This window comes from Carcharhinus amblyrhynchos, chromosome 14 (assembly GCF_965287045.1).
Source record: "Carcharhinus amblyrhynchos chromosome 14, sCarAmb.v2.hapA, whole genome shotgun sequence".
NCBI lineage: Eukaryota > Metazoa > Chordata > Chondrichthyes > Carcharhiniformes > Carcharhinidae > Carcharhinus > Carcharhinus amblyrhynchos.
In genome coordinates, this window is record NC_137337.1 from 8,125,809 (window position 1) to 8,150,925 (window position 25,117).

General features: G+C 47.4%; 1 protein-coding gene across 30 annotated transcripts in view; it reads right to left on the reverse strand.

Moving 5' to 3' along the window:
* nrxn3a (neurexin 3a) overlaps positions 1–25,117 on the reverse strand; it is a 1,599,218-nt gene that overhangs the window by 482,582 nt on the left and 1,091,519 nt on the right. For 5 of the 30 annotated variants that reach the window (XM_080202258.1, XM_080202252.1, XM_080202256.1 and 2 more), the window contains exon 1: positions 18,027–18,318. The exons of the other annotated variants lie outside the window; for them this stretch is intronic. In XM_080202258.1, the coding sequence (XP_080058384.1) occupies positions 18,027–18,237 (211 nt within the window). In that variant the 5' untranslated portion in view covers positions 18,238–18,318. Of the gene's footprint in view, positions 1–18,026; positions 18,319–25,117 lie in introns of those variants that run through there. 30 annotated transcript variants of the gene reach the window in all.

Here is a 25,117-nt window from a genome sequence, read left to right on the forward strand (position 1 = left end):
TACAAACTGACTCAAGAACAGCTTCTTCTCTGCTGCCACCAGACTTTTGAATGGACTTCCTTTGCATTAAGTTGATCTTTCTCTACACCCTAGCTACGACTGTAACACAACATTCTGCATTTGTTTCCTTCTCTATGAACGGTACGCTTTATCTATATAGGGCACAAGAAACAATACTTTTCGCTGTATACGAATACATGTGACAATAATAAATCAAATCAAAATCAAAAGTTAAGTCAGTTGGAAAGAGGCAACTATGAAGCCTGTGAGTTTCACCCAGCTTTTCTCGTTTATATTTTGGGAAAATGGCACCCAGTGTCTGCAGAGGGATATGGATAGGTTAAGTGGGCAAAGGTTTGATAGATGGTGCATGACAGATGGTTGTTCACCTTGGTATGAGATGTCTAAAAGCAGCGTATTATCTGAACGGATGGTGACTACAGAATGCTGGGAGGCAGAGGGATCTGGGTGTCCTTGTACCTGAATCACAAAAAGTCAACATACACAAACAGCAAATAATTAGGAAGGCAAATGGAACGTTAGCCTTCATTGCAAGATGGAGGGATATATAAGCAGGGAAGATTTGAGGCAAATGTGCAGGACTTTGGCGAGACTACATCTGGACTGCTGTGTACCATTTTGGTCTTATTAAAGGAAGGATATAAGAGGAAAGCCTCGTGGTATTATTGCAAGACTATTACTCCAGAAACTCAACTAATGGGGTCCTGGGTTCCAATCCCGCCACGGCAGGGGGTGGAATTTGAATTCAAAACAAAATCTGGAATTAAGAATCTACTGATGACCATGAAACCATTGTCGGAAAAACTCATTTGGTTCCTTCACGTCCCTTTAAGGAAGGAAATCTGCCGTCCTTAACAGGCCTGGCCTATATGTGACCCCAGAGCCACAGCAATGTAGTTGAACCTCAACTGGGGATGGGTAATAAGTGCTGGCCAGCCCACATCCCATGAATGAATGGAAACAGAATGATATTGGAAGCAGTTCAGGGAAGGTTCACTGGGCTGATTCCTGGGATGAAAGGGGTTATCTTATGAGGAAAGGTTGATTAGTTTGGGCCTATACTCACTGGGAGATGGTCTTATTGAAACATCAAAGGTTCTGCGGGGGCTTGACAGGGCAAGTGTGCTGAGAGGATGTTTCCGCTTGTGGGACAGTCTAGAACTGTGGGGATGGCAGGGGAGGCAGAGTTTCAGAATAAAGGAGTCTCCTACTCAATATGAAATTGAGGAATAATTTATTCTCTCAGATCTCCCTTTGGAATTCTCTTCTCCAGTGGGGGCTGGATCATTGGATTTCATTAAAGCTGAGTTAGATGGTTAGACGGCAAGGGAATTGAAAATTATGGAATGATAGGCAGGAAAGCAGTGTTGAAGTGATGATTAGATCGGATTGGATCTTAGTGAATGTTGGACCAAGCCTGAGGGGCTGAATGGACTACTCAAAGAACAAAAAAGATTCCAGCACAGGAACAGGCCCTTCGGCCCTCCACGCTTGCCCCGACCATGCTGCCTGACTGAACTAAAACCCCCTACCCTTCCGGGGACCGTATCCCTCCTTTCCCATCCTATTCGTGTATAAAGAACTCCTACTGTTATTTTCTTACAACAGGGTGCAATAGTGACGTAGTGGTAATGTCACTCGACTAGTAATCCAGAGGCCCAGACTAATACTCTGGGAGGGACAGGGGTCCAAATCCCAGCAAGGCAGATGGCGGGATTTAAGATCAACTAATAAAATCTGGGATTGAAAACTAGTCTCAGTCAAGAGGCAGCACGGCGGCACAATGGTTAGCACTGCTGCCTCACAGCACCAGGGACCTGGGTTCAATTCCAGCCTCGGGTCACTGAGTGTGTTGAAGTTTGCACATTCTCCCCATGTCTGCGTGGGTTTCCTCCGGGCGCTGTGTTTGTCGCCCGCAGTCCAAAAGATGTATTGGTTAAGTTGGTTGGCCATGCTAAATTGTCCCTTAATATCAGAAGATTAGCAGAGTGAATGTGTGGGTTTATGGGGATAGGATCTGAGTGGGACTGTTGTCAATGCAGACTTGATGGGCCAAATGGCCTTCTTCTGCACTGTAGGGATTCTAGGAGCAGGAGGAGGCCATTCAGCCCATCGCACCTACTCCGCCGTGCGATCAGATCGTGGTGAACTGATTGTAGCCTTTGTTCCACCTCAACATCTCTTCATTTCTATTCCTTAAACAGAAATCTCTTTTCTCTAAGTATTTGTAAGCGTCCTGTAGCTCTGGTGCTTCCCGCAAGGAGAAAGATCCTCTCAGTTCCACCCTGCTAAGACCTGGTGATCAAAGCTCTCAACTTTGGAGTGTCTCTTGACAGCGCAGTGTCAGTTAATGAACTGGAGATACGGTGGCACTCACAGCAGGGGTCACGCACAGTAAGCAAGGATTACTTTCAAACAAAGAGTGCATGAATAAACCGGAGCAGCAAAACACAACAAATATCACGGTAAAAAGGAGTGTTTTTCTTTATCCAAATACAGAGTGGAACAGAGTTATGTTTGCACAATTTTCTGGAGGGAAAATCAGTCTGGTCACAGTGGTGTGGGTTCCAGGTCTGACTGTGGGGGTAAGTTACAAGCCACCTCCATTCTTGCACAGTTCATTGAATCCCTACAAGACTATTTGGCTCATCAAGTCTGCATTAATTCGCCGACAGAGCTTCTTACCCTATCCCCGTAACGCCACATTTTTACCCGGCTAATCCCCCTAACCTACGCATTTTTGGACAACTTAGCATGGCCAATCCGCATACCTTTGGACTGTGGGGGGAAACCGGAGCGCCCGGAGGAGACCCACGCAGTCACGAGGAGAATGTGCAAACTCCACACAGACAGTGACCCGAGCCAGGAATTGAACCCGGCTCTGTGGCGCTGCGAGGCAGCAGTGCTAACCAATAGCGTTGCTGCCCCAATTATTTGACTTCTACAATCACCGTTCAAAGACAGCGCTTGTGCTCAAAAGTATCTCCTTTTTTTCTTTCCCCTGTTTGCCGTATTATGGAAAGAATAAAGGAGAAGGTTCAACATTCCCGGGATGACAGCAGAACTGAAACGTTCGCCAGAACCCTACCACCTCGTCTGCCAAGGAATCGGAGCGGGCAGGGGGTCCGACAACGGAAATCTCCATTAACCTCGAGCAAGGGGGTAAAATGCCACCCGTTAGGTCAGGAAAAGCTGGATGAGCCGAGGCTCTTCCCTCCAGATAAGGTGAGGAGGTGACCACGTCAAGGTCTTCAAAATTCTGCAAGGGTTCGATCGGCTAATCACTTTCAGGGAGCGCCCAGCACGAGGGGACGTTGATACAAGATGGTCACCAATCGAATATTCAGGAGAAACCTCTTTGCCCAGAGGGCGATGACTGAATTTGCCACCACGGGATGCGTTTGAGATGAACACCACAGGAAAACTGAAGGAAAGGCTGGGGATAAACACAAGGAGCGAGGAATAGAAGGATATGCAGATATCGCCTCTCTTATGAAGAGAGGTTGAACTGGTTGGGCTGAGACCCACTGGAGTTCAGAAGAATAAGAGGTGGTCTTATTGAAACAAAAAATCCTAAGGGGATTTGACAGGGTAGATTCTGGGAGGATGTTTCCACTTCTGGGAGAAACTAGACCAGGGGATACAGTTTAAGAATAAGTGGTCTACCGTTTAGCTTGGAGATGAGGAGAGAATTCTTTCTTTCAGGAGGCTTTGTCTGTGGAATTCTCTCCTTTGGAGAGTAATGGAGGCTGTGTCATTGAATTTATTTCAAGGGAGAGTTAGACGGATTTTTGATAGACAAGGGGGCTGAGAGTTATGGCAGAGGGGTGGGGGGGTGCACATGGCAGGGGGTGCGGAGGGAGGGAAGGTGTTGTGCAGGGCAGATGGGAAAGTGGGGTTGACACATAACCGGATCAGCCACGCTCTTATTGAATGATGGAGCAGACTCGAAGGGCTGAAGGGCTTATTCCTGCTCTTAGGACCTACATTCCTACTTGCTATGTTCCTGATAGATTAGGGGGAAATGGATGGCACGGTGGCACAGTGGGTTAGCACTGCTGCCTCACAGCGCCAGGGACCCAGCTTCAATTCTGGCCTCGGGTCACTGTCTGTGCGGGGTTTGGACATTCTCCCCATCTCAGTGTGGGTTTCCTCCGGGTGCTCCGGTTAGCTTTTGGGATTGGCTGTGCTAAATTGACCCGAGTGTGCGGTGGATTGTCAGGGTAACTGAGGCTTATGTGAATAGGGCCTGGGTGGGCTTGTGGTCGGTACAGACTCAATGGGCTGAATGGCCTTCTTCTGCCCTGTAGGGATTTTATGGTGCTTTAATGGGATGGGAGAAGGAGGATTAATTGGTGTGTGTGTAAATTCTACACGGTGCACAAATGTCCACAGGATTTTTCTGCCCTTTCTCCCTTGCCCCTCACCCCACTGCCCCAGACACATGTATATACACACATACACACACATTCTCAGGTCTGAGATAATTGTGAAATATTCCATATTTGCAAATGCATAAATATTTTACCGACAACGATCGACACCTCGATGGCCTTAAACTCACAAACCCTCATGTAGTGCTCTCGAAGATGAGCTGTCAACGGAATTTTATTGCTTTCAATGATGAAATAAACTGAGTTAGCGCCTAAAGAAAACCAGTCCACTTTCACAGTGATCTTCTAGTTAGAGTAGTTTGTTAAACCCAAAGGAACGTTTTTGAATACATCAGTAGCTTGCTAGGGGCATTGCAAATGATTCCTTTTTTTCAAGCAGGCAATTCCATCTCGAATTTTCCTTTTCCCCGAGAAAGCCGCAGCTCAGGTGGATTCTGTTCTCCTTTTCTAATAGAATTATACATTATGGATGCAAGACCCATCGCGCCCAGACCCACAACAATACCCAATGGAAATAGTCCAAAGCTTCAGGTTTCTGGGTGTCCGGAGCACCGACAACCTGTCCTGGTCCCTGCATGCCGATGCTACAGTTCAGAAAACCCACCAACGCCTCTACGTTCTCAGGAGGCGAAGGAAATTTGGCATATCCACTCCAACTCTCGTTAACTTTTACAGATGCACCATAGAAAGCACTCTTTCTGGTTGTGTCACAGCTTGGTATGGGCTCCTGCTCTGCCCAAGACCATACTAAACTACAAAGGATTCCGAACATAGCCCAGCCCATCACTCAAACCAATCTCCCATCCATTGATTCCTTCCACAGTTCCCGCTACCTTGGAAAAGCGGCCAGAATAATCAAAGATCCCAAGCGCCCCTGATGTACTCTCTTCCACCTTCTTCCGTCAGGTAAAAGATACAAAAGTCTGAGGTCACGTATCAATTGACTCAAGAACAGCTTCTTCCCTGCTGCCGTCAGACTTTTGAATGGACCTACCTCACATTAAGTTGATCTTTCTCTATACCCTTGCTATGTCTGTAATGTTACATTCTGCACCTACTCCTTTCCTTCTCCCCAATGTACTTTACGAATGGTATGCTCCTCATCTCCACTCTGGTTCTCATTTTAAATCTTGTGCCTCATTGCCCGCCAACAGCAATACCAATATTCAAGAAGGGTGGAGAGTTTTTTTTTCTCTTCCAAACCCCCTGAATCTCCTTTGAAAAAAAAAAGCTTCAATCTCACTCATCATTTCCACACTCTACTTAGCTCTGTGGCAAACTTAATCTCACAATTTCTTAATTGGTTCCTCTGGGCATAACGAGAAGTAGATCCCTCTGTTGTAACTTCCTGAACACCAGGCCTGGACTCCATTAACTGCAGTGGAGCAGGAAGCTGGGCCCTGTGTCAGTTGGCAGCAGGGAATCCGTCATCAGTCTATTGCCAAAGTCGTCATGTATAAATTCCTGATTATGAAAACCACATTTCACGCAAAAAAAAAATCCGTGTAATAAATTATTGTCCGGGTATGTTGGAGAACAAGATAGACAACTGCCAACATGTTGAAAAATGCAGGGAACGTCTCCTAAATCCTCAATCAACATTGTCAAGAAGAAAATCCGACACTATCTGTAACAACTTCATGGAGGCTCATGAAGTTGGCCTCTTGAAGTATGAGCTCCCTGATTGGGAATTATGACCTCAATCAGGGAGCTCACACTCTAGAAGGCCAACCTCAGGGGTCTCGTTGAGGTCTTTACACTACCTGGTCATGATCAGATCGATGTTTGTGGGAACTTGCTGTGCACACAGTGGTTGCCCCGTACAGATGTGGCTACCCCTCAGAAAGTGCTGTAAAGGGAAGGTGAAGGCCTAGTGGTATTGTTGCTTGACTATTAATCCAGAAACTCAGCTAACGTTCTGGGGACCCGGGTTCAAATCCCGCCATGGCAGAGGGTGGAATTTGAATTCAATTAAAAAGAGTATCTGGAATTAGGAATCTACTGATGACCATGAAACCATTGTCGGAAGAACCGGTCTGGTTCACTAATGTCCTTTCGGGAAGGAAATCTGCCATCCTTACCCGGTCTGGCCTACACGTGACTCCAGAGCCACAGCAATGTGGTTGACTCTCAGCTGCCCTCTGGCAACTAGGGATGGGCAAAAAGTATTGGCCCAGCCAATGACACTCATATCCCATGAATGAATAAAAATAAAGTGCTTTGGTGCATCCTGAGTCACAGAAAGGTGCTCTATCAACTGCTTTACTGATAATTAGCATCCAAGATTCAAGAGTAATCCCCTGCTCTGCTTTGAAACAATGCCATGGACTCATTCATGTCCTCCCAAGAGGGCACAGGGGCTTTATTTTCATGGTCAGAATTCTACAAGGGGCATTGCTCCAGCGCCAAAGCTGGAAAGTAAAGGGGTTAGCTCACCTCAATTGGGCCCAGCCACCCTCCAAGTGGATTTTATGGTCATCGACTTAATCAACCCATTGGTTCAGGGTGAGCTTTCTGTCTCCTATCTGGGAGGAGATCTCACCTCGTCAAGCTCCTGCTTGGTTGGCAATTCTCTGGGAACAATGCCGGACATGTTAGAAGGGTAAGTGGGTGGGTTGGGGGCATTCTGCCACGGGGTCCATTCCATCAGGCCCGTGCAAGAGGGGTGGACATTGGGAGGACACGTGGGTGGAGGATGAGGAAGGGTGGGAATAAGGGTGGGGATCTCCATTGGGCACAAGGTGCCCAGATAAAAGGGGTTACCCCTTCAACCCCCAACAGGACTGCCAGGGCTCACTCAACAGCTGACGTGGGCTCTTTCCCCAGGGTAAAATACCAGGGAAGGCAGGTTGGCAATGGACGTGGCATCCTGACCATGCCACCCCTCCTCCCCGTCCCCTTACTCATCTACAGATATGAGCTCATCCCTGGTTGGTTGGTTGAACGGGGCAGGGGAGTGGAATGGCTAAAATTGTACCCCACATCGCCATCTGAACGAAGGCCCATTGTGTAGTCCAGCACTCCCTCGGTACTGCGCAGGGAAGGTCAGCATTAACATCTGCACTCGAGGTTCTGGAATGGGTCTCAGACGCATGGATCTCCAACTTAGCGGTAACATGGCTACGCATTCAGCCACTGTTGACCTGTCTTGAATACTGGAGCCTGCAGATACTTCCCCATCAACAGCCAATATTTGTAAAACCTGCAGCAGAAAGTTTCCAGGAAAGTCTTAAGAGGAAAATTCAGCAAGAGAAGGACATAACTTCCCATCCAAATATATCAGGAACCTCAGCTTAACTGTAAGCGACTTAATTTCTATACTAAAGGCAGGGCATTTTCTATTTAAGGAACGAGACAACTTCCATTTAATCTAATTTTCTGAGAGGCACTGTCCCAGGCTGAACTACACTGAGATCTGGAGTTAATCCATCAGGATGCTCAGCGACGCTCCATTCCTACATGAGAAAATAATTAATCTAGCTGAAGTACAGGATGCATTGCAGATCCCTTAAGGACACAGTCATGTTTACTCTTCAGAGACCCAGGCCCTGCGGGTGTGTACTGATATAAAGCACGCTGCTTCCGCTCCTGTGTTTTAGTTGGTGCTATCTGCTGTCCCAAATCCAGAAAGGGGAGTGACTAAATTGCTGGAAAAAAAGAGTGTACAGACACTCCCCATCCCCCCATTTCCCACCCCCTCCTGCACCTCCACTCCCCCTGCCCCCACTAACAAAGCGGCAGTCTTGACTTCTCGATGAAGGAAGGCAGTTTGGACTATTGGAGAGGTCGAAGGAGTTTGGATGATTCCATATCTTGATGGGCAGCAGGGTGGCACAGTGGTTAGCACTGCAGTCTCACAGCGCCAGGGGCCCAGGTTCAATTCCCCGCTTGGGTCACTGTCTGTGCGCAGTCTGCACATTCTCCCCATGTCTGCACGGGTTTCCTCCCACAGTCCAAAAGACGTGCTGGTTAGGGTGCATTGGCTGTGCTAAATTCTCCCTCAGTGTACCCGAACAGGAGTGTGACGACGGGGGGATTTTAACTTCGTTGCAGTGTTAATGTAAGCCTACTTGTGACACTAATAAATAAACAAAACTTAAACTTGATGGGAAACATCCATCAGGCAAAGCATGGCAAACCAGAATGTTGAGAGTGCTGAAATTTGTTGAACGGTATTGGGTCTGAATGACGACAAACTAAGACACCAACGATAAAAAGAACTTCCATACACCTACAGGAATTGTGAGGGGCGTTTTTATTTATTCTTTTGTGGAATAAAAGTGTCACCATGCCCAGCATTTGTTGCCCATCCCTAATTGCCTCTGAATTGAGTGTCTTGTTTGGACATTCCAGAGGGCAGTTAAGAATCAACTGCATTGCTGTGGCTCTGAGTCATATGTAGGCCAGATCAGGTAAGGACGGTAGATTTCCTTCCGTAAATGGACAATAGTGAACCAGGTGGGCTTTTACATCAATCCATGATAGTTTCATGGTCACCGTTACTGAGACTAGCTCTCAATTCCGGATTTATGAACTGAATTTAAATTCCATCAGTTGGATTGAACCCATGTCCCGAGGGAGTTGACCTGGCTCTCTGGATGAGGGAGGGAGAGAGGGACATTAACGCTCCGCCATTATCCCGGCTGAGTCGAGGAGATTCAGATTTCCTCGTCTAACCTTTCCTCTCAGGCCGCGTGCGAAGAGAAGACATCTTTCCCAATTTAAAGCTCCGCCCAATGGCGCTTTGTATAAGATTTCCTTCCCTAAATGGACAATAGTGAACCAGATGGGCTTTTACAACAATCGATGATAGGTGTCACTGGATTAGTCATCCAGAGGCCCAGGCTACTGGACTAGGTACATGGGTTCAAAATCCGACATGGCGACTGGTCATAAATTTGGGACTGAAGGCTAACCTCAGTGATGGTGCTCAGCGCAAACCCTGTCTGCCTCACTTGTGAATACCCGGAAGCCACCCCCTCAGCGCCTCCAAGGCCCCGACATCATTACCTAACCCAGATTTTGGACATCGTACTCCAAGCTGAAGCAGTGATGTCTAACCATGGCGTTGATCCCCAAAGATGCCCAACTGCATAGTATCAACTGGCCCGACTGCAAATTCTAAACAGGCCTTGACTCCGTTCCCAGTTCCCTATTCTTTGTACCAGCAGTTCTGGTCATGAAAGGGCCACTGGAGCTCCTTCTAGTGGCTTCTCCCTCACTGATATTGGCCAGGGGTGCTGAAACAGGGAAATGCCTGTCAATTGAGAAACTCAGGAAATTTGCTGATCCCAGCTTCTATTTCTGCCTTAGCCTGCACCAAGGTAGAACTACAGAAAAAATGTATTTTTTTTTAACCTCTCTCTGTTCTTGGTTACCCATTGTAGAATCATAGAACAGAAACATAGAATCCCTACTCTGCAATGCATGATTCTACGACCTTATTGAATGGTGGAGCAGGCTCGAGGGCTAGGTGGCCTACTCCTGCTCCTGACTCATATCCTTGCACATCTGTTCATACATTATGGATAGGAGTTAAGTGCACTGGAGGTGACACAGAGATAGTTGACGGGAATGATAGTAAAACTGCGATGTTGTAACTATCGGGAACTATCACAGATGGGATTTCCACAATAACTTCATTGTGGTATTAATATAAGCCTACTTGTGACACTAATAAATAAACTTTAATCTATCAGGAACTCTTTTCTCTTGAAAAGAGAAGACAGAGGGATGACCTGATTGAGCTCTTTAAGATTCTGACAGGCTTTGAAAGATGTTTGGATTTGTGGGGATTCTCAGAGTGAAGAGCCAGAAATATATAATAGTCACTCATAATTCCAAGTGGATATTCAGGAGAAGTCTCTATAGTTAAGAAGATGGAATCCATTACTACAAAGACCAGTTCTGGTGGCTGGCACATACACATGTATAGATGGTTGGAATAGACGATAGCTCTAGATATATATGCGACGATGATTGAACGAAATAAGGGTGGGAGAGGTGTGGACTGACATCATGAGGCCACTGAGGCCCCCTGGGTAGGTGGAGCCAGAGGCGGACAGTGCCTCTTAGGGAGATAGTGCATGGTGGGGGGGGGGGCTGCGCACTCTGCAGGGTCAGTAATTGCCGGTGGAGGGGGGGTTGGTGGTTGGTGAGGTGGGTCACCATCGGCCGGTGGGGGCAGGGGGGGGGACATGTGATCGGGGAGTGCCGCAATTGGGTTGGGGGGGGGGGCATGGTGTGGTTTGGGGAGGCAATAATCAGGGAGTAACAATCATCCAAAGCACTATGTATTATTGTGCACAATGCACTGGGAGATATTGCACCTGCACAATGGAGCCCTCTAGCGGTCATCAGCCGGCTTCCTGACCTGAATAGGCTCCATCCACTCCTCCTACTGGCAAGAATCACACTTTGCCTCATTTTTTTTCTCTCAGTGGCATATGATTTGATTTTCCCTCTTGTCGAAAAAATGGGCATGATTCTTTCCTGTTTTCATGCTTGTTAAGTACTTCAAATTTTTTTTGGTAATATCGCCCCCACTATTTTCCCAGCACCCAACAACAAAATCTTGCATTTTTGTAATGCCTTTATGAAAGGTAGCAAACCTCACAGCAGCATTATCAAACAGAGCTCTACACCACACCTTTCAACAGGATATTAGCACGGGTAAGAGAGTTTAAAAGAAGGACAGGGAGAGAGAACAGCAACTAAGGGAGAAGGTTCGGGAATGAATTCCAGAACTTTGGGAAGATAAAGACACTGCGAACGATGGCGCAGCAAATGAAACTACAGGTGCCCAAGAAGATAGGATTGGAGGAACGTTGAGGTTTTGGAAGGTGTCGTGCTGGATGAAGTTACAGAGGCAGAGATTCTGTGATCAAATTCAACCCATAGAATAGGGACTGACCTTCCTTTCAGCGAAGTTTATTTATTTATTAGTGCCGCAAGTAGGCTTACGTTAACACTGCAATGAAGTTATTGTGAAAGTGTCCTAGTCGCCACTCTCCGGCACCTGTTTGGGTACAGCGAGGGAAAATTTAGCATGGCCAATGCATCGAACCAGCACGTCTTTCGGACTGCAGGAGGAAACCGGAGCACCCAAAGATGTGTGGGTTAGGTTGATTGGCCATGCTAAATTAGTATCATAGAAACATAGAATCCTGCAGTACAGAAGGAGGCTATTCGACCCATTGAGTCTGCACTGAGCACAATCCCACCCAGGCTCTATCCTTGTAACCAATTTATCTGCCCCACAAATCCCTCTGACACTAAGGGGCAATTTAGCGTGGTGAATCAGCTTAACCTGCACATCTTTGGAGCGTGTGAGGGAGCCGGAGCACCCGGAGGAAACCCACGCAGACATGGGGAGAATGTGCAAACTCCACACAGACAGTGATCCGAGGCTGGAATTGAACCCGGTTCCCTGGTGCTGTGAGGCAGCAGTGCTAACCATGTGCCACCATGCTGCCCGAATTATCCCATAGTGTCAGGGGAAATAGCAGTGGAATACATGGGTTTTAAGGGGTTAGGGCCTGGATGGGATTGTGGTTGGTGCAGACCTGATGGGCTGAATGGCCTCCTTCAGCACTGTAGGGATTCTGCGATTCACTCAGAGGAAACCCACGCAGACACGGGGAGAACATGCAGACTCCGTACAGACAGTGACCCGAGCTGGGAATGGAACGTGGGTCCCTGGCGCTGTGAGGCAGCGGTGCTAACCATCGTGATACTTTGTCACCGTGGGAAGCAGGCCTATACGAGCACAACGCTTAATCACATTCTGTCTTCTTCCTGACGAAGAATCTGAATATCGCTGGAATCGGGTGGCAGAATCATTTAAATGGTGCCTTTTAATCTTAATGTAAATGAATAGTGCCTCTTGAGTCTGACACAAAGACACTCACCCTCGGCATTTATCATCATTACAATGCTGCTAGATCAAGGAGTGCTGCACCTGAAATGTGTCTGGTGTAGGGTGGGGTGGGAACGATATGTTGGATAATCTCGGAGTTACTCCTTCCACAAGGCCTTTGCTGCTGCTGAGGATGGTGCACAAGGTCTAATTAATCAAGCGCAGCAACGAGCTGCACTTTAATGCAGTATAAGATTTTAATCGTGCGGCATCTCCGCACTGCATTTGCCTTGGGTAACATCTATTATGAGGTCTTTTTCGGTACATTTAATAACGTTCCAGCACCGCAGCTTTATCTGCACGGTGGCACATACAATCATAGAATCTACAGTGCAGAAGAAGGCCATTTGGCCCATTGAGCCTGCACCGACCACAATCCCTCCCAGGTCCCATCCCCGTAACCCCACATATTTACAGTTCTAATCCCCCTGGCACTAAGGGCCAATTTACCATGGGCAATACTTCTCACCTGCATAATTTTTGGAGTGTGGGAGGAAAGCGGAGCACCCGGGGGGAAACCCACACAGACACGGGGAGAATGTGCAGACTCCGCACAGGCAGTCACCCAAGCCCGGGAATTGAGCCCTGGTCCCTGGCGCTGTGAGGCAGCAGTGCAAACAACTGTGCCACTATGCCGCCCACAGATGATCCCACGTTTTGGATTCCTAGAATCATAGAATCCCTCCAGTGCTGAAGGAGGCCATTCGGCCCACTGAGTCTGGACCGATTCTCCGAAAAAACATCTTACCCATGTCCAACCTTCCCCCGCCCCCCCACCACTCCTCCATCCCTGCGCACTTACTGTGGCCAATCCAACTAACCTGCACATCTTTGGAGTGTGGGAGGAAACCGGAGCACCCGGAAGAAACCCACGCAGACACGGGGAGAACGTGCAAACTCCACACAGACAGTGACCCAAGGCCGGAATCGAACCTGAGTCCCTGGTGCTGTGAAGCAACAGTGCTAACCACCATGTCGCCCTAACATGCAGATAATGTGCAAACAGCAATGACTGAGCTTTACTCTCTGAGGCTGTAAATCAGTGCAACTCTCTCCGAGGAATAGCTTGAGCCATCTGTACATCAGAACTGACAACCAAGAAACTGGTGCAGAACAGGGAAAGATTGTGAAATTGTCTTTTCCGAATCTCTGGCCCTTTAGCTGTATATATTACACTATTTACCTCTTACCCAAATGGATATGTATCCACTCCCAACACTGCAGACAGGGAATTCCTTCATTATTGAACATTACAAAAGAGTGCCGGTTCTTTTGCTATTACTGAACACAACAACGGTTTTGCAATAAAGAGCAGGGAGTGTAAAGGCTTGAGGTGTGAACCTTTCGATAAACGTAAAGGCAGATGGGCAGGATAATAAGTTGGATATTAAAAAGGGAGGATGATGGCCCAACGTGGGGTCAAAGAATTGGATTAAGAGGAAAGCTTTGAAGAAATTGCTAGAAATCATTCTATAAAAAACGTGCCATTGTGCTGAATGTGCCAGGTTAAAGGTAATAAAGAAGAAAAATGTTGTCGGTTTTTCATCAGATCTCACATCAGAGATCAGTACTTTAAGAAATGGTAGAAGTATCACTTCTCCATTTTCTATTGATACTGTGAAACCTTCCTTAAAACTGTTGCTGATAAAATCTAGTGTAACAGTATTGGACAATATACAATCAGCATTATAATTATTAATACCTGTATTGAAACAGCATTCTGACTGTAGTCCTGAAATATTCAATCAGCATTAAGTCTGCATTCTCGAAACGACCCAATTAGCATCGTGATTGTATTCCTGATATCATTCCAAAATCATTCTGACTATTCCCAATACTACTCAATCAGCATTATGACTGTATTACTGACACTATTCAATCAGTGTTGTCACTCTATAAATGACAATACTCAATCAACATTGTGACTGTATTACTGACACAATTCAATCAGCATTGTCACTGTATTACTGACAATATTCAGACAGCAAAGTGACTCAACCTACATTGTGACTGTATTACTGACACTATTCAATCAGAATTGTGACTATATTACTGTCAATATTCAACCTACATTGTGACTGTATTACTGACAAAATTCAACCTTTATTGTGACTGTATTATTGACAATATTCCCAATAATACTCAACCAGCATTATGACTGTATTACTGACACTATTCAATCAGCGTTGTCACTCTAATAATGACAATATTCAATCAACATTGTGACTGTATTAATGACAATATTCAATCAACATTGTGACTATATTAATGAAACTATTCAATCAGCATTGTGACTGTATTACTGTCAATATTCAACCTACATTGTGACTGTATTACTGAAAAAAAAAATCAACCTACATTGTGACTGTGTTATTGGCACTATTCAATCAACACTGTGACTGTATTACTGACAATATTCAATCAGCATTGTGACTGTATCAATAACAATATTCAATCAGCATTGTGACTGTATTAGTGACACTATTCAATCAACATTGAGACTGTATTAATAACAATATTCAATCAGCATTGTGACTGTATTACTGACACTATTGAATCAGCATTGTGACTGTATTAATGACAATATTCAATCAACATTGTGACTGTATTACTGACAATATTCAATCAGCATTGTGACAGTATTAATAACAATTACTCAATCAGTATTGTGACTGTATTAGTGACACTATTCAATCAGTATTGTGACTGTATTACTGACAATATTCAATCAACATTGTGACTGTATTACTGACACTATTCAATCAGTATTACTGGCACTATTCAATCAGTATTACTGACACTATTCAATCAGCATTGTGACTGTATTACTGACAATATGTAATCAACATTGTGAATGTATTATTGACAATATCATGTCGGATTTCTCACGGCCTCACAGACTCTATACAGAAGTGAGTATTGTCAGTGTATTGTGGGCATTTCGGCCAGTGTTGTAAGCGGTCTCTGGGATCCATTCTGTCGGGAGGCAGTGACAAGCTGCAGGCAGCAGGGGCTCCGCAGCAGCAGCAGCAGCCCGCCGCCGGTGAACAGGTTAACCACTCTGCCCCAGCTCCAGCTCACACAGCCGTGAACAGGAGGAGGAATTTAGCATCAGCCCCCAGGAGCCCACCCTGAGGCAGCCTGTCAGCCAGAATGTCACATTCGCACACAGCAGCTCAAACACACATCTGCCCAGCTGCCTCTGTACTGGGGTCACTGGATGAATATAGAATGAGTGTGTGATTGGGACTTGCAGCAATGGTTCCCTCCCTAGCTGCTCTGTCTGAGGGAGGGGAGGAAATGGACTTTAACCCAAATGGCGTAAACATTTCATTAAAGTGCGCACTATCGCTGTCTATTATCCCCCCGCAGTCTGAGAGCCAGGGAGCAGAGAGTGGGTTCCGGATAAAGATAGGCTGATGTAAACTCATCCCACGGTCGGCCGTTCAGCCCGTCTGCTTCGAGCTACCCCACTCAAGACTCACTCCTGTCTGTTTGGTTACTTCTCTGTTGCTGAGGTGAAAATCTTGCATCCCACTAACCCCACCCTCCCAACCCCAGTGTGTCCCTCAGAATCAGTTAGCTCATCAGAGAGATCTTTTCAATCCATACCCCTGCCTGATATAATCAGGGAATCATCCAGAGAGAGGGAGAGGGAGAAAGGAAGCTGGAGAGAAAGAGAGAGAGGGGGAGAGAAGGAGCCAGAGAGAGAGGGAGAGAGGGAATCAGAGAGAAAGGGAGCCAGAGAGAGGGAACTAGAAAAAGGGAGCCAGAGAGAGAGGGAGAGTCAGGGAGAGAGAGGGAAGGAGGAAGTCAGAGAGAGGGGGAGAGAGAGTGAGGAAGAGAAAGAGTCAGAGTGAGAGGGAGAGAACGAGTCAGGGAGAGAGAGAGAGAGGGAGAGAAAAAGAGTCAGAGAGAGAGAGAGTCAGGGAGAGAGAGAGAGAGTCAGGGAGAGAGAGAGAGAGTCAGGGAGAGAGAGAGGGAGTCAGGGAGAGAGAGAGGGAGGCAAAGAGCCAGAAAGAGAGAGGGAGAATCAGAGAGAGAGAGTGAGGCAGAGGGAGAGAAAGTGTCACAGAGAAAGGGGAAGAGTCAGGGAGAGACAGAGGGGATCAGAGACAGTGAGAGAACAGAGAAAGAAAGGCAGAGAAGAAGAGTAAGAACGGGAGTAAAATAGAGAGTCATAGAGAGTATGTCAGAGAGAGACAGAGTGAGAGAGAGAGAGAATTAGAGAGAGAGGAGAGAGAATTGAAGAGAGTCAGGGAGAGACTCAGTCTGGAGAGACTGAGAGAGGGACTCAGCTGAGACTGTCAAAGGAGAGAGGAGTGATGCGAACCGGGGAAAAAGCTCTTTGAAAGCTCTGCGGAGTGGCTTCCTCTGGTGCTGCCAAGTGTATTAAAGCCACCTCCCTGACAAGCAGTTGTACAGGAAGCCACTCGGTGCTATATCAGTGCAGGTAGCCACCGGCGCTAATTTTATCTCAATATCTGGAGTGAATTCAAAATAGATCGATTAAAAAAAATGTTTCATACAACTGGGACAGGGGTACCAAAAAAAAAACACAAATTTACTCCAATACTCCCTTTACCTATTGTTCTTTACAGATTTCATTCCCCCATTCCAGGGAATATTTTCCAAAAACAAAGTGTGCTTCTGTGAGAAAGACTGCTGCGGTTTGGCAATTGGAATCCAATGATTCAAGGACTCAGGGAATTGGCAACAGATCCAAACTGGGATGAGGAAAATATTCTCATTAACAAAAAAGACACACACACACACACACACACACACACACAGCGAGTTACAACCGGGGTTACACGCCCTCAGAGGGTGAGATACAGGTGCGATTTATTCACCAAATATAAAGGATTGGTTGCACACTAGGAGAGCGAGAGGAAGATAATTGCAAGTCTCCAAGGGAAGAGGGGAATGCCTGTCACTGGCTGGGGAGGAGGGGGGGGCAGGCACGGGTATGTTGGACCGAATGGCCTCCCTTCTGGCCTGATTCAGGTATCCAGGCTGCAGAAGGACTCCAGGAGCTGATGACCTCGCTGGCTGTGATTTACCGAGAGTGGGAGGCGGTGGTTCAGAGATACCCCGACACACTTTGGTTCCCCCACGCCTCAACTAAGCCTCACTCCAGCTCAGTCACCGGATGCTTTTCTTTTCAAAAAAAAGGTTGATTTTCTCATTGCCAGCCTGGCCCGAGAACCCCCTCCTTTTTATTGGCAGAAACAAACAAAAAAATAGAATAAACCTCACAAGAAAATGCTTCAATTTGTAATCCTCGATCTGGAGTGAAACTTACCCAAAGAAAAGAGGAAATATTTGGGCTTCTTCAGAAGATATCAACATTTTGTTGGGTTTAGGTCATTATCCACATTCAGAAGTGAGCACCTTCCAGTGTGGAGCTGTCAGACAGTGTAAGGAACATGGGGTAACTTGTTAAATATTGCAGGGTGAAGATAGTCTCTCACAGTCTAATCTCCAGGGTACAAACACACAGCCAGCAAGAACTTCGAGACACCCCACACCCTCAGAGCTGGATTTTAAACTCATTTTCCTGCCCCAACTGCACATGAACAGAGCCGACAATACTTTTTTTTTCCGGAGGGGGGAGGGAAAGGCAAAGGGAACAGACAAGTTTTTGCAAGATTTCAGCAATATAAAATTCAGATAGATAGATAGAAACGCACCGTGGCCGCCCCGCAGAGAGGCTGGAGAACGGTAGATGGAGATAGGCACTGAGTGGTGCTTGCTGCCGTGATAGTGATGCTCATGGTGGGACGAAGAGCCGGAGGAACTCCACGCGGTGCTGAAGATGCATCCCAGAGTCAAGGACCAGATCCAGGGCGCTTGCGAGGGCCAGTGTCTGGGTGGGAGTCCGGCTAAGATCCTCAAGTGCATGGTCGGCGTAGCGAGCAGCCCGCGGGCACACACACAGCACGGCTCCCAGGCGAGAGGCAAGGTTCATGGTGATAGCACACCCATTTTCCTCCTCCTCCTCTCTCCTTCCTTCTCTCTCTCTCCCCTTCACTCACACACTCTCTCACCCACCCACCCTCCTCTCTCTTTCTATCTCTATCTCTCTCTTCCACCTCCCCCCCCCCCCGCCCCCAGTCTCTGGTTATCTACCCTCCTTCCCCATCCAACCGCACTCACAACAACAACAAAAAAAAAACCCCAAGAAAATTAAATTCCACACAGTCACAGGGTCTTCAACCAAATCCTTCGGTTCCCAACTCTCAGCTTTCTGCGTGTGCCAGAACACTGGAAATGTGTGCTGGGCATGCCAGCTATCCGCTCTGTATGTGGCACATCCGATTGATGGGGAGGTTGGAGAGAGAGACAGACAGAGAGAGAGAGACACCACACACCAGACACAATGCACCCCAGAAGAACAGCAATTCCAAAAAAAAAAGCCCCCTTCTCCCTCCCTTCCTCTCCCCTTCCTCTCCACTCCTGCAATTGTCAAGACCTTTTTTTGCTTGCTGCTCTCTCTTCTCTCTCTCACCCACCACTACCTCAGTTAACTGATTCGTCCTAACTGATGCAGTGCAGAACTATTTAGTTGCTTCAGCTTTCTCCAGTCCGCTTCCCCAGCAACTCAGCATACAAGAGAGATTAACCCTGTGGGTGCTGTACTGTGCTGACTCAAGCTCTAAGCGCACAGAGTCTGTGTGTGTGTGTGTGTGTGGGGTGGGGAGAGGTTCCAGATATCAGCTCGTCCGTAAACAAAAACATTTTTATTTAAAAGGAACACTCATCTCTCCATATTTGCAAATCAATCATATTGTGAGTGCACTGATTGTGATTTGATTTGATTTAAAGTTTATTTATTAGTCACAAGTAGGCTTGTGACTAATAAATAAATGTTTTTGTTATGAAGTTACTGTGAAATCTTCCCCCTCCCCCAAGTCACCACGCTGTTGGGGTACACAGAGGGGGAATTTATCATGGGCAATGCGTCCAATCAGCACATCTTTTGGAGTGTGGGAGGAAACCAGAGCACCGGGAGGAAACCCACGCAGACACGGGGAGAATGTGCAGACTCTGCATAGATAGTGACTCAAGCCAGGAATCAAATCTGGGTGCTGTGAGGCAGCTGTGCTAACCACTGTGCCACCCATGCAGCAAATCACCGTATGTGATTTCATTTGATTTATTATTGCCACATGTATTGGTATAGAGTGAAAAGTATTGCTTCTTGCACAAACAAAGCATACTGTTCACAGAGAAGGAAAGGAGAGAGTGCAGGATGCAGTGTTACAGTCATTGCTAGGGTGTAGAGAAAGATTAACTGAGGTGGGTCCATTCGAAAGTCTGCCAGCAGCAGGGAAGAAGCTGTTCTTGAGCCAGTTGGTACGTGACCTCAGATTTTTGTATCTATTTTTCCAATGGGAGAAGATGGAAGAGAAAATGTCCAGAGTTTGTGGGGTCCTTAATTATGCTGGCTGACAGATTTTATTGAAGGGGAAAGGTCTCAGACCGGGGTAATACACTGGCACAGTGGTCAGCACTGCTGCCTCATAGCACAGTGACCATGGTTCGATTCCCGGCTTGGGTCACCGTCTGTGCAGAATCCGCACATTCTCCCCGTGTCAGCGTGGGTTTCCTCCAGATGCCCCAGGTTCCTCCCACAGTCTGAAAATGTGCGGGTTGGGTTGATTGGCCATGCTAAATTGCCCCTTAATGTCAGGGGGAATTAAGAGTGTAAATATTTGCGGTTACGGGATAAATCCTGGGTGAGATTGTTGTCAGTGCAGGCTCGATGGGCCAAATGGCCTCCTTCTGCACTGTAGATTCTAGTATTCTTTGAAGGGTAATATTCCCACAGGAAATGCTGGAAAATCACAGCAAGAGAAAATAGAGTTGACATTTCAAGTCTGGATGACCAGTTGTCATCAGGTGCTGGATAGACTCTCTACACTGTGTCTCGCTCCGACCTAGGGTCTTCCAGACTCAAAACGTTGGGTGGGATTTTCCAGCCATATTCGCCCCAAGACTGGAAAATCCTGCCTGAGGTCAACAGACCCTTGCATTTCCTGTCCCATCCACTACGATTCCCGTGGTGGGTCGGACAGCAAAATCGTTGGCTCCATTCTTTCTCCACAGACACTGTCAGAGCTGCTGAGATTTTCCAGCATTTTCTGTTTTTGTTTCAGATTCCAGCACCCGCAGTACTTTTATCATTATTGAGTTGTGGGACATGGGCATCGCTGGCTGGGCCAGCATTTATTGCCCATCCCTAGTTGCCCTTGGAGGGTGGTTGAGAATCAACCACATTGCTGTGGCTCTGGAGTCATGTGGAGGCCAGACCGGGTAAGGACAGCAGATTTCCTTCCCTAAAGGACATCAGTGAACCAGATGGGTTTTTCCAACAATTGACAATGGTTTCATGGTCATCTATAGATTCTTAATTCCAGATTTTTTTAACTTAAAGTCAAATTTCACCATCTGCCATGGCGGGATTCGAACCCGGGTCCCCCAGAACATGAGTTAAGTTTCTGGATTAATAAGAACATAAGAAATAGGAGCAGGAGTAGGCCATCTAGCCCTTCGAGCCTGCCCCGCCATTCAATAAGATCATGGCTGATCTGTCGTGTCTCAGTTCCACATTCCCGCCCTCTCCCCATAACCCTTAATCCCCTCTCTTATCAAAAACCCATCAACCCGCGTCTTAAAAATATTTAGCGAGGCAGCCTCCACCACTTCAACGGGCAGAGAATTCCAGAGATTCACCACCCTTTGAGTGAAGAAGTTCCTCCTCAACTCCGTTCTAAACCGCCCCCCCTTTATCTTGAGGCTGTGCCCCCTAGTCCTACTGTCCTTTCTGAGCGGGAAGAGCCTCTCCACCTCTATCATATCCATCCCATTCATCATCTTATATGTCTCAATGAGATCTCCCCTCATTCTTCTAAACTCTAACGAGTACAAGCCTAGTTTATTCAGCCTCTCCTCATAGCTCAACCCCCTCAACTCCGGCATCAGCCTAGTAAACCTCCTCTGCACTCCCTCCAAGGCCAAAATATCCTTGCGTAAGTGCGGCGACCAAAACTGCACACAGTACTCCAGCTGCGGCCTCACCAATGCCCTGTACAGCTGCAGCAAGACCTCCCTACTTTTATATTCAATCCCCCTCGCTATGAAGGTCAGCATCCCATTAGCCTTCCTGACCACCTGCTGCACCTGCAGGCTGGGTTTTTGCGACTCATGCACAAGGACCCCGAGGTCCCTCTGCACCGTTGCGTGCTGCAGTTTTTCGCCACGTAAGTAATAGTCCTTCCTACCATTATTCCTACCAAAGTGGACCACCTCACACTTGCCAACATTCGATTCCATTTGCCAGTTCCTGGCCCATTCGCCCAGCCTATCTAGATCCCTCATAGTCCAGCGACAATACAACTGAGCCACAACCTCCCCTCATTTTGCTTTTATCTCAGGGTAATATTCACCACACCCCACCCTCCCGTGCCAAGATGGCCATCAAAGTGCCAGGCCAGGTAATTTGTCTGAGATTAGAGGGCAAATTGAGAGCAGGCTGGTGGGGAAGAAGGTGAAATGTGAGAATGGCAGTGCGCCCCTCTCTCTCTCCCTCCTTCTGCCAACGAATCCTGCTCCTTCTAATATCCGACCCCCGTCCAGTTCCTCCCTCATTGTCCACCTTCTCTCCCGCACCCATCCTCCTGCTCGGGCCTGGAGGGAGGCATCTTTCGGGTCACTGTCGGATGTAGTTTGGAAACTGGCCAACCTTTGAGCTGCCAAAATCTGTGCCCGCTCGCTGCCGAGCGCCCCAGCCTGTGAGTTAACTCTGCCTCATAAGTGCACAGTCATCAGCACCATCCCAGTGGAACATCTCCGTAACCAGTGAAATTCGACAATAACAGTGCGGGTCGAAAACTAGACTGTCAACAACAGCAATCCAAAAGAAAGACTTGTTTTTAATTAATCGCCTACATCATGGAACTCAGTGACCTCCTTGCCAATAAAAATATTAGGACATGCTCCAAATGTGACTCCTTCCTCCTACTGGTGCCCAGCTGCACCCCAATCCTTTGGGAGATGTATTACCTCAGTGCTGTGGACCTTCACAGGAATGTAAATGCCACCAAAAGTTCGATCACGGATCAATGTTTTCATTGAACCTTTCCAGAATGATAGAATCATGGAACTCCCACAGTGCAGAATTAGGCCACTCGGCCCATCGAGTCTGCTCTGCCATTCAATCATGGCTGATATTTTTCTCATCCTCATTCTCCTGCCTTTTCCCCGTAACCCCTGATCCCCTTATTAATCAAGAACCGATCTATCTCTGTCTTGAAGACACTCAATGAACTGGCCTCCACAGCCTTCTGCGGCAAAGAGTCCCACAGATTCACCACTCTCTGTTTTAAAGGATCGTCCCTTTAGCCTGAGGTTGTGCTTTTTAGGTCTAGTTTTTCCTACTAGTGGAAACATCCTCTCCACGCCCGCTCTATCCAGGCCTCGCGCTATCCTGTAAGTTTCAATAAGATCCCCCACTTCATCCTTCTAAACTTCAACGAGTACAGACCCAGAGTCCTCAGCCATTCCTCATAAGGCTCCATTCTCAGCCAGAGTCCTCAGCCATTCTTCATTCCAGAGATCATTCTTGTCATTGAGTCATGGAATTCCCACAGTGCAGAAAGAGGCCATTCGGCCCATCGATTCTGCACTGACCACAACCTCACCCAGGCCCCTGTCCTTGTAACCCCACATATTTACCATCACTAGTCCCCCTGACACGAAGGGGCAATTTATCATGGCCAATCCACCTAACCTGTGCATCTTCCTTACTGTGGGGGAAACCAGAGTACCCAGAGGAAACCCACGCAGACACGGGGAGGACTTACAGACAGCGTACCCGAGGCTGGAACTGAACCCAGGTCCTTGGCGCTGTGAGGCAGATGCTGGTGTCCGGCTCCCAGTTCCCTCGCCGCATCCCTCCGCTAAAAAAAGCAATGGGAGAAATCGGTGGGAGTTCCTGATTGGGGGGTGGGGGGAAGGGAGTGCAGCCTGGGGTGGAGGGGATATCCATCCTGGGCTGTGGGATCCTCCAGAAAGAGTGGGGAATGCTTTATTGCCCCAAATCCTGGCTTCATTCGAGCCACATAGCCAAGATTTAATATAGGGGACACGTGAGCTTACAAATTTGGGGTAGGAGGAGGCCATTCGGCCCCTCGAGCCTGCTCCACTATTCAATACGGCCATGGCTGATCTGATTGCGACCTCCTGCTGACCTCTCACCCCCTTGTTAGTCAAGAATCTATCCATCTCTGCCTTAACTTATTCAAATATTGCTCCCACTGCCTTTTGAGGAAGAGATTTCCAAATACCACAAGAAATATTCTCCTCCTCTCCATCTTAAATGGGGAGATAGAGTATGTGCTTTAACGTTTTAAAGATTTACATTTACATCACAACTTCAACAGCTTCAGGGTATCTCAAAAGGTCTCACAGCCAATCAAACATGGCGTGTGTTCATTGCATGACAAGCACAGTAGCCAATTTGTACACAACACACTCCCACAAACAGTAATAATCATGACCAGAGGATCTGTTCCAGTAATATTGACTGAGGGATGATTGTTGGTGACAACACAGGGGATAACTGCAAAAAATAGTGCCATGTAAACCATTACGTCCACCTGAGAGTGAAGCCAGGATCTTGTTTTAACGTCTCTTCATAGAAAGATGGCACCTCTTACAGTGTGGCACTCCCTCGGCACTGCACTGGGATGTATGCCTGGATTAGATGTTTGAGTGGGACTCAAACCCTCAACCTTATGTCTTGGAGGCGACAGCGTTACCCCATGAGTCACAGCTGCTAAGACAGTGGGTGTTATGCCTGAGACTACTGGGGCAGTAGCTCCAAATAAGTCACACCAAAGGCAAGCTGCAGCAACAATTGGGTTTCATAGAATCATAGAATCCCTACAGTGTAGACAGAGGCCATTCGGCCCATTAAGTCTGCACTGACAACTATCCCACTCCAGGCCCTATCCCCACAACTCAACCGCACTAATCCCTCTAACCTATGCATCCCGGGACACTAAGCGGTAATTTAGCATGGCCAATCAATCTAACTCACATATCTTTGAACTGTGGGAGGAAACCGGAGCACCCGGAGGAAACCCATGCAGACACAGGGAGAATGTGCGAACTCCACACAGACAGTGACCCGAGGCCGGATTTGAACCTGGGTCCCTGGCACTGTGCGGCAGCAGTGCTAACCACTGTGCTGCTGTGTCGCCCCAGTTTATTCTTGCACTCCAGCCCTCGAGTGGCTGTAGAGGTGGTTTTCAGGACAAGTTGCACCATGCCCTTGGTCACCCGACCTATCCTCTTAAAGGGACCATGCCCCGCATACATGACAGAGGGGGGCAGGGGGTGATCTCTGTTTGACAGCAGCTGAATGGACAACTGTCATGGGGTCTCTAAGACATGATTCTCGATCCTCATTTTCTGCTGCTACTTGGAGCTTGACTCTCCTGCCTCACCCTCTTTACCATTTGTAAGCAGTTCAGCTCTTTCTCCTCTTCTCACCCACCTTTCTCCTCCCTATGGTCTTCCTCTTCACCTGTAAAGTTTGGGGGAGAGGGCAGGGAAGAAGGGATAAGGTGTGAGGGGACTGGAAAATTAAATGATACTTCTGCTCTAACGCAACACAATGTTGTGCCCACTGCAAAGGCCCCACCCGTTTAGCTGGCTAGTGCCGAGAGTCCCACTCCCAAGGCTTGAGCACAAAATGTCAGCTGGCACTCCCAAT